This window comes from Olea europaea, unplaced genomic scaffold (assembly GCF_002742605.1).
Source record: "Olea europaea var. sylvestris unplaced genomic scaffold, O_europaea_v1 scaffold479, whole genome shotgun sequence".
Classification (NCBI taxonomy): Eukaryota; Viridiplantae; Streptophyta; class Magnoliopsida; order Lamiales; family Oleaceae; genus Olea; species Olea europaea.
Window position 1 is genome coordinate 38822 of NW_019263103.1, and position 10762 is coordinate 49583.

At 32.3% G+C, this 10762-nt stretch overlaps 1 protein-coding gene across 1 annotated transcript; it reads right to left on the reverse strand.

Moving 5' to 3' along the window:
• Positions 1-5489: 5489 nt before the first annotated feature.
• On the reverse strand, positions 5490-5978 carry LOC111388257 (zinc finger A20 and AN1 domain-containing stress-associated protein 5-like). The gene is made up of 2 exons (XM_023012946.1): positions 5848-5978; positions 5490-5778 (listed from the first exon to the last, which is right to left on the reverse strand). Exons 1-2 carry the CDS (start codon positions 5976-5978, stop codon positions 5490-5492), a joined length of 420 nt encoding a protein of 139 aa, XP_022868714.1.
• Positions 5979-10762: the final 4784 nt, after the last annotated feature.

A 10762-nucleotide genomic window follows, 5' to 3' on the forward strand; every position in this document is an offset into this window, starting at 1 on the left:
ATTAAGAATACACGGAAGGAGGGGAGCATGAACCTGACCTCCAAAAAGCAGTGATGCAACAAATGAATGTAATAAATGAAAGCAATAAATGAGGAAGTACTACGTCCCTATACAATAAAGAATAACCTAAATTACGAACCTCTAAAACGGGGCAATCCATGTCTGTCGATCCGCACTATCGCCCTAATATGTCGAGGCAATTCTAGTGGACCATACTCTAGATAGCGCCGATGATTCCAGCCTTCTGTAGCAAGAGAATCAGCAACCTGGTTGCCTTCTCTTCAGTTTTGTACTTGGTGTTCAAAGATTCCCATAATTCATTCGCAGACATTGCATTGCAGTACACATTTTATAATGTGTTGTCTAGTCTGTTGAGTACATAATTTCTACACAGAAAATTCGAATGCTTCCATACATCAACCACAACCACAGTCGATTTCTCAACATAACTTTTTTCCCCTGTATATGAAGGTGGATCTTCTTTGAGAAATTTTAGCAAACTTAATGTTATTAGATAAAAAAAAATTTGTTGTGAACGCTTAAAATCTGACCTATTGAATTTTTGGAAATTTTCTCCTGTCGTATTAGGGTGTGTAGTACCAGAGTTTGTCATTTCTAAAACACAATCAAAAGATAAATAGTAAGAATGCATAGAAATAGAATAAACTAAAATAATAAATTCATTTTAATATTGTTTTTCTAAAGTATAAATTTCTCCATCGAACAATCAAATATATTAAACAAATAGAATTACTGTAATGTAATTTGAACAATGTAACGAGTTGATCAACATGATCAGAATATTAATTTGATCCCATTGACTCCTTAAAATGAATTTGTTGCCTTCAAAGGTGCTAAGAGTGTTCAGTGGTAGTATCCCATGATAGAACGAATTTTTATTCCTACAGAAGTAGCAAAGCAATCTGCAGGAGTTTCTATGGACTCGGTGCAATATTTTCACTTGGAGAACAATATCAAAATGAGAGAGAGAATGAGATTCATAATAGAGAAAGTTTGTAATGAAAACGATATAATTATTTTAACAGCATGACAGGCTATGTATAGATTCAATTGTGGTCATTTGAACATCCTCCAAGCCTTTTCAAAATAGTTATAATTACTTAGATAGCCCTCTAAAGCCAAACCAATAGCTCTATTGAGACTAAAACACTGCGCTTGTTAAGTTGATTCACAGTCGACCTACACGGCCAGACCAAAAAATACTCGGGAAAGCTTAATGTTGTCGAATAAAAAAAATATTTTCTATTGCCAATATTTCAAATCTGACTCATTAAATTTTTTAAAATTTTCTCTAGTCATGTTAGGGAGTGTAATACTCAAACTTGCCATTTCTGAAAGACAATCAGATGATAAACAGTAAAAAGTAGTAGAAACATAATATAACAGAATAATAAGTTCATTTTAAGCTTGTTGTTTTCAGAGTATAAATTCACTAATTATTAAACTAAATTGTCAAACTTAATGTTATCAAATAAAAAGCATTTTTCGTTGGCCAACGATAGGAAATAAAAAATACAGTTTAAAAATAATGTCATTAAGCACCCAAAAATTTGATTTGTTACAATTTCACCAAAATTTAAATAAATTTTGTTCAAAAAGATAATATAGTACAAGGATGCACCTATATTTGAATATGACCAGAGTCAGATAAGGGCAAGTGCTCATGCTTGTGCCGTGTGCATGTGGGTTTAGGACTAAACCCAATAGGATATTGGTCTACTCTTTTCATAGACTAATGGTACCCCTTGGGGCCCAAACCCAATTGCCAGACTTTCACTTTATAAATCATACCAAAGTTTTCTAACTTTCCTATGTGGTATAAGTGTTTAATAATTTCCAATAAATCAAATTCTTTACTAGTTTATGGTTTCAAGTTGATTATTTTGACATCAAATATTTCGTTCAATTCTAAATTTTTTTCGATAAACAAATATATCATATTAACTATCTCCCAGAATAGAGCGTGAATATGCTTGATCCCATTAAAATTGAAGTATGGGTCTCATTAAAATTGAAGCTCGAAGTTGAGCCAATTCACTAATCACCAAACCATTTCGAACATCCACTTTTCTTACTTTCATGATTTTTGTCATTTATTTATTCATCTGATATTAGGCCTCGATGACTACTTTGTCGAAAGGCATGGAACACATCAGCTATTCAACGGGTGCTAACGGAGGATCTAGCACGTGAAGGCCAGCCTAGCGCCTAAATTTGAGGCTCGTTTCACATATTGGCTGCCTTGATGCTTGCTAACAGTGGTTACAACATGTTATGTTGGTCAATGAAGTCTTGGAATGAGAAGAAATCCATTTGGAACATTTCATTGAGAATTTGCAAGCAAAGATGGAGGCCTATTTATTTTTATTTTTTGACAAATTGAGGCTTTTTCTGAATCAATAACAACCTGGACAAGCATAGTAAAGAATTACAAGTATTTAGAACTCCAAAATATAAAGGTATGACAAAACAGATAAATAGAACCTTAATATAAAAGGGTTGTTGTATACTTTTAATTACTGGGTTGCCTAAGAATTTTTTGGGCTAAAGTCGCTACTACAACTTGTTTTCTCATTAATAGCTCACTCCCAATTGCCATTGAAAAAAAAAAAAAGCAGAAGAGGTAGGGTCTAGTAATCTTTCCAGTTATTCTGATTTAAAAATATTTGGTTACCCCAATAATACTCATGCGAATAATGAAAAGTTGGAGTCAAGTTCTAGAAAGTATATCTTCATGAGGTACAAATCAGATGTGAAATAATATAGATTGTGGTGTAGAAAAAAGGAAAGGTGGTAATTAGTAGAGAAATAGTATTTTATGAATTTGTAATAGTTCAAAATTTGCCTCGTGGAGATTCTAGTAAATATATAACAACTTAATCAAAATACTTAGGTGCAGTTGGAAGTTAGTTCAGAAGAAAAATCAGAGGACTCAAATCAGTCTAGTTTAAAGGTAGAAGAAAATAACACTCTACCTGCTTTACCTCCACCAACACTTGCACCGTAGTATTTGATCGCAAATGATAGACCTTGTAGGGAGATTAGACCTCCACAAAAGTAAGGAAAGGCAGACTTGGTAGCTTATGCATTGGTTGTGGCTAATAGTATTAATTCTACTAAAGAGCCTACTACATATATAAAAGCAGTCGGTTGTAGTGATTTAAACAATGGTTGATTGCTATGTAGAAGGTGGTGAAATTACCCAAGGAGAAGAAGTTTGTTCGCTATGGATAGGTATTCAAAAGAAAGGAAGGTATATCAGTGGTTGAAAAGACCAAATTAGTATCTAAGGGTTAGGTTAGATTCCTAGTGTGAAATTTACAAATATGTTCTCACCAGTTGTAAAGCATAGTTCAATTCGAACTTTGCATTGGGCTACGGCTAAGGATGACTTGGAACAAGTATATCAAGACAGGACTCTTACATGAAAAACTGGAGAAGAATATTTATGTTCAACAACCAGAGAATTTCATAGTTATTGGAAAAGAGAACTATGTGTGCTTGTTGAAAAAGTCATTGTATGGACTAAAGTAATCACCAAGGTCATGGTATAAGATGTTTTATTCATTCATGACTACTCATAATTTCATTAGAAGCAATTATGATAGCTGTATATACTTCAAAAAGTGTGATAATGGGTCAAGTACATATCTATAGTTGTGTGTTGATGATATGCTTATAACAACTAACCTCAAAAAAGAGTTTGAGATGAAAGATATGGGGGCAACAAAAAAAATTCTCGATTTCGATTCTTGAGGGATAGAAAAGCCTGATGGGTACTATTTGAGTCTAAAAAGTACATTGAGAAGGTACTTTACAAGTTCAATATGCAAAACGTAAAGGCTATCAATGCTCTTTGGTTGCCCATTTTTTGTTATCATCTAACTTGCGTCTGCAATCCGATGAAAAGATTAATTACATGTCTTGAGTTCATTATTCATGTCCAATAAGATTGCTTATGTATGATGTGGTTTGTACTTGCCCAAAATTTGTACATGTAGCAAGTGTAATTAGCATATACATGGCAAATCCTGGAAATGAATATTAGAAAAAAATGCAGTGAATATTCAGATCTTTGAGAGAATCTATCTACTAATATTTGTTTGCATTTTGGTAGGAATACATATAGAATCATTGTGTATATAGATTCAGATTATGTAGGGGATCTTGATAAGAGGATATCACTCACAATATATGTGCTTACCTTTGGAGGTCGCACTATTAGTTAAAAAGCAACTTTGCAAAATGCAGTAACATTATCTACAACGGAGACAGAGCATATGGCTATTACATAGGCATGTAATAGCCATGTAAGAGGGCTATGTGGTTGAGAGGTTTGGTTGGTGAAATTAATGTAGATTTATACAATGTATTGTGATGGTCGAAATGCTATCTTTCTAACAAAAGATCAAATGTTTCACAAGATGACAAAGCACATTACTTTGTGCATAAAGTAATTATTCGTGTCCTTTCCAAAATGAATGAATTTTTCGTTAAACTTGTTGTCACATTTATTAAAATCTTTATATATATTAATAAACCATCGAAAAGATTTTGTTGATATTGTAGTGAGCAAGGTTGATCATTGCTTGAACTTAGTTGGTATTTGTTATTGATATTAACCCATTGAGTCTTGTGTGGAAGTCGTAAAGTAGTTGTTTGGTAATTCACTGAAGAGTGTTGCATAATTCCTTGCATTAAAATTTGGTTCAAGGCGTAGAATGTTGAAGTATAATCTAAATTCTACTAGGTATTGGTGTTTTTGTTGAAGGGGACTTGAAGAACTTAAATTATGAAACAAGGAGAAAATCTCAATGCATTTTTGCTCGCTAGGCATTTGTCTCCTGGTCAAACACTTAAAATAAGGGTGCTAGCACTCACTTAGCGCCAGCCTACCACTCAAGCGGCGGAGTTACCACTCACATGGTGCCGACGTGGCACTCGAGCGATGGTTCGATTTGGTCATAAATTAACGATTTATTTATTCACTTATTATTTTTTGGTCACAAATCATAAATTTTATGTCACAAATTATTTTACGATCACAATTCAAAAATTTTATAAGTCACAGTTTGTTCATCGGTCACAAATCAAAATATTTATAAGTCACGATTTATTTATTGATCACAAATCACAAATATTTATATGTCACAATTTATTATATAGTTACAAATTATCAAATCATTGGTTACAGATTAACAAATTTTTAAGTCACAGATTAATTTTTTGTCACAATTTATCTTTTTAATTGATCACAAATTAACCGATTTAGTGGTCACTAGTCAACCAAATATTTGTGACCACAACCAACACTTGTGACCACCACCTCAATTTCTCTTCCTCTATCAATTGAAGATGTGTTAAAGATGGAGATCGAGCCAGGTTCCAGGGTCCCCAATTTTTTATCAATTTCATTTCACGTTACTTCTGGATTGATACATACATGTATAAATTCGATAATTGTTTCTTCAAAATTTGACAATTTTAGCTGCTTTAACAACCTGATCTTCCCTTGAGATAGCCTCTCTTCCAGCAGCTTTGTAGATGTAGCTGCAGTCGTGCCAATAGGAATAACGATGATTGGCGTAAAAGAGCTTGCTGTATCTACATCTAAATTTGGTCAAATTGACCTTCCTCTGGCAATTAGAGCACCAATTTACCTCTTTCTTCACATGTAAAAGCTCCGTCGACTCCAAATCCTCTTTCTTCAAACCCTTATTGATCTCCACAGGTTTCAATTTCCTCTCAAGCGAAGACCTCGAGGACAAGCTAGATCAAAATGATTTTTTAGATCCTGCAACCGTCGTGACCACAGTGGACGCGGACCCAACTGCGGTGGCGCTGAAATATTTTTTACGCAAATCCTTGGCCAAAGCAACACCGCATTTAACACATAGCGTGATGGCCTCAGGTATGACCTTGAATTTCGTCTCATCTTTCTTTGTTTTTTGGGCCATAGTTACAAAAGCAATTCACAAAATTTTTAAAATTAATACGAAAATATTATAAAGAAATATTATCGATTTAAAGATAAGAGAATGGGAGATAGAGAATGCAGCCGCTGGCAATGTGAGATAAAGAGAGAGAAAGGAGGGAAAACTGATTGGGGTTTGGTTTGAAAATTGTAGATTTAATATTTAAATATGAAATATCTAATTTGTGAAATGTGAAACCTCTCACCTGATTTTCAAACATAGATCTTTCAAAGTAGGTTGGGGTGTAATTTCCTCATTAAGTTTCTTATTTAATGGAGTGTGTAATGTATCAAAACTCTACATCTCGGATGTGTTTTTTGAAATGGGGTTGGTTCAGGGGTTTGACTAAGTTGGGTTCTACTGAATAAGTGGTTGCGTTCATATATGTATAAAAAAAAAAGAAATTACAAAGTACCTTCATTTTTAAAAATAGTAAAACTTATTGTGAATGGTAAGATTATTAATGATTGACAATTGCACCCCTACAGCACTAGAAATTATTATCATTTTATCCTTAATCCTTCCCTATAAATGTAAAGCTTTGGTCCATTACAATACACATAAATCTATTAACTTTTATTTTCTCTTCTCCTTTTCTCTCTTTTTATAACACGTTATTCTTACGAATGCTTAATTCTCCAAAGTCTTGAAGGTAGTTATTTTTTTAAACAAAGTCATCTATCATGTGAATCAAAATTAATTTGGTGACATTTGAATTTTTTTATACACATGCATATAGCACATTAATTTGTGTATATTTGGGCTTTCTGCTATAATCTGTCAATACTCGCATTCAATCTATGATGTTAAAAATTACTTTGTGAAATTTAGGTCGATTCATACTCAATCATATTTCGGCCGACTTGTCTTTGTAATGCAATCATATTCAAGTTGCCCACTGACCAATTAATTGTCTGCCAAATTATTAGTGTGTAAAAGTTTCTGCATATTTCCATGGTTTATAGTCAAAGTTAGAATGTAAATGGTAGATATTGATTACTTCTTCTTTTTTTAAATACATGTGGATATTTTTTTCTTTACGCACAATTCCATAATTCTTCATTCGGTACATTGTACCAAAATTTGTATAAATTTATGCAACAATCGTTATGTTTGGCAATTATTTTTTTTATATAAATTTATATCATTTTTATATGGTAATTAGTATTTTTAATCTAGTTAAATACTTTTAAATGTTCTTCTATAAATTTTAAATTGATAATTACTTATCATGTTGTTACTCCTTAAGTAGAACAATATTATAATTAATATTTCAGATAACAATTTCTATTCTAGAGTTTACATATACTCATCTATTTTGTAATAATAGAAATTGAGGGGATTTTTTTATTTAAAAAATCATATTGATTAGTTCTATCTCAATTCGTATTTTATAATGTCATTAGGAAAACACAATTTGGAGATCTGTCGAAGAAGATCATTCTCCTTCCTTTTTTTGGGGAAGAAAAGGAAGATATGAACAAAATCGATGAAATGGAAGAAATTCAAGTGAATGTAATGGAAAAAATGTAGGACGAATTCCACTTTTCGATGAACAGAGATGGGCTCTAAAGATAACTCGGTTTATGAAGAAATGAAGGGATAGCGTGTATTTTTCGTTGGGATTTCCTGAAAAAATCGTCACATATTTCTTCGATTCCTTATACAAGATATTCAGTTCATTAGAATAGAAGTTAAAGATGATATTTATGCTCGTCGTGTCCTTTTAACCATACGACTTTGATAAACTCTATTCCACCATTGTTGTGGTGTTAATCTAGACCATCTGATCTAAGATAAATCATATTGATAATGCCTTCTTAACCAGATTTTCCATTAATTCATTTCAAAACTCGGAATTCTATTATCCCTTAATTTAGAATGAATTATTCCTTGTGTTTAAAAAGAACCATTTATGTTAAAGGGGATTAAATAAATCAATCAAATTTCGACAGGCTTCATGAAGTGCTTCTTTCGGAGTTAAACTCCCATTTGTCCATATTTTGAGAATGCGTATCTCCTGTTTTTCATTCCCATTCTACCAGGCAAGATGCCTAATATTTATAGCACTCTGGTAATTAAATTTTGAGATACTGTCGGTCAAGCAATTAATATGACTTGTGAGGTACATCAATTATTAAGAAATAATCGAGTTAGAGCTATAGCTACGAGTGTACTTGTGGGTTAGTTCAGTGCTGCAGCGCCTGAACCTCGAACACTGGCTTGAGGCATTTCCTCTACCCTTCTTACCCTAAAAAATCATGGGCACCTTACATTCTTGAACCGATAACCAGCTTTTGGCTAACCTAGATATTTGAGTAACGATTTCTGTTCTGGGGTTTACATATACTCATCTATTTAGTAATAATAGAAATTGAGAAAGATTTTTTGAATGAAAAAATCAATACTGATTAATTCTATCTCAATTTTTATTTTATAATATCATTAGGAAAACACTTGCTCAAGCTAGATGATAAAAAATTATCATGTCCGGCTCCTTCGGAGGATGGATCTATAAGAATTCACCTATCCCAATAACAAAAACAAAAACAAAAACAAAAACAACATAAAATAAAATAACTTGATTTGAATGATCCTGTATTAAGAGCTAAATTGGCTAATTTTTTTCAATCAAAAAAATCCTTCTCAATTTCTATTTTAATAAAATAGACGAGTATATGTAAACCACAGAACAAAATTTTTTACACAGATATCTATCATCTAGATATGTTGTCAATAAGGAATTATTAGAAAATTATCATACTTCCATTTTGCATTGACTAGAAATTTCATTTTTCGAAGAAAAATTTGATTTAACTATTGATAGACAAGAGGACCACGGGTGCTTCTTCGAATTTCAAAGGAAGAGTAAACCTCACCGATTTTTAACGCCTGAACGATAAGTGAATATATAACCTACAGAAAAGTGGGCTAATCCAACCAATCTTGCTTGGACAATGGAAAGTGCCACAGGTTTATCTCTCTCCATCGTATCAAATTGGCCAAAAGTGTGTGTTCATGAGCCGATGCTAAAGTTTCAATCAATTCATGCCAATATCCATGCCAGGAAATTAAGAACATAAATCCAGTAACCCAAACAAGATGTCCCAATATGAACATCCATGCCCAGACCGATAAACTATTCATACTAAGAGTGTAGCATGTCTTAATCTAACTGGTGTTTGCGATGGTGGAGGACTTAGATTGAAAATATAGAAGGATTCTAGTTTTACCAAAAATACCTTAACTACAGGCTTTATGTGCATATTTGATACTGATTATCTTAATGTTCACATTGTGCTTTGCTATTCTGTGAATTTAGTTAACAACTACGTATTTTGAGAAGATTTATTAATATTGTCCTTATTTTACGATTATTTTAGTAATTAATTTTGCTATTATGTGACCAGAGTTAATAAATACATAATCGAGAGTCTTACTTAAAAATTTAATAGTATTGTTATTATTTTTGCAAGTTGGGTTAACTTATTCATACATTCTTTGTAGTTTTTTATTCGGTGAATTGAGTTTATAAGTCGTGAATGACTTAAAGATTTATTAATATAGTAAGCAATTAGACAACTCCAAACACTCATTGGCCTATATTTCCACTTCAGCTTAGATCCCCAACCATATTCTCCCACCTCTTTCCTTGTCAAACACAGGTATCAAGCCTTGGCCCACTGTTGGACATGTTATGACGTCGAACTGCAAGCGTGTGTAAGACATATAATTACAAAATATGGAGTCGAATGATATTCAATTGTCATATTATTTTCAACCGCCAAATTGAATGGTACAGGGTGCAAACTTGACTCAAACAATTAGCTAAGTAAAGAACAAATTTCAAATCCCATCTTAGCACTCCTAATACTAATTTCAGTGTCACGTCATATTTGGCATCTAATACCAAGGCAAATGCTTAGAAGAACATTAACGATATAATCCAATTTAAGCAACATTATACTTTCACTTAAAAAGTAATAATAAAGGTAAATGCTTAAATACTCCTCTACACAGACATGCACCGAAAATGGGTGAAACAATTTTGTCAGGTTGACATGAAAGTAACCAAAAGTTCCCCATCATTGCACCTATTTTCTGCAAAGTTGACTTCACATGAAGTTTCTAATTGTTTTTCCTTCTGATTCGCAGCATCTAAATTTTCATTCTTATGCAACTTATAACAATCATTTCTTATGTGTCCCGTCTCTTGCGATAATTACATAATTTATTACTGTAATTAAACTTTAATTAGTCCCTCATATAATCACCATCAATAACAAGATCATCTCTATGGGACCTCAAATTCAACAAGATACTTTATCTTCTTTGTGAATAGACACAATCTTATTTAACGAGGATTGATTTAATGTATGTTGTACACCACGATCCATAACATGTTAGGAATATAACACAATGAAGATTTTAATATAAGGTGAACTCTCAATACAATATGTAAAACTAATAATGGGATATTTGGGATAAAATAGGAGTAAAACATTGCACAAAATGCAAATAGAAACAAATTGCAACTTGGACTCCTTCAAGATATTTTCAAGTTTACTACCAATACCAAAATTCAATTCTAACTTAAATTTCCAAATAGACTTCAACTAAAATTCCCCATTGGATTTCAAATAAAATTCTCAAATAGACTTTCATAAAATTCGGATCACACCCTAATTCTAACAAACATGATAATAAATCTTTTGTTTTTGTTTGATAAAAATCTTAAATTTAAAATTAATTTTAAATGGGGGTAT

What these genes read in the sequence shown, in the direction of transcription:
- LOC111388257 (XM_023012946.1), bottom strand. Translation starts at nt 5,978, where the DNA reads ATGGCCCAAAAAACAAAGAAAGATGAGACGAAATTCAAGGTCATACCT. An exon ending in TTCAGCGCCACCGCAGTTGG is followed by an intron (nt 5,779 to 5,847) that starts GTCCGCGTCCAC and finishes CTTGTCCTCGAG; the next exon opens with GTCTTCGCTTGAGAGGAAAT.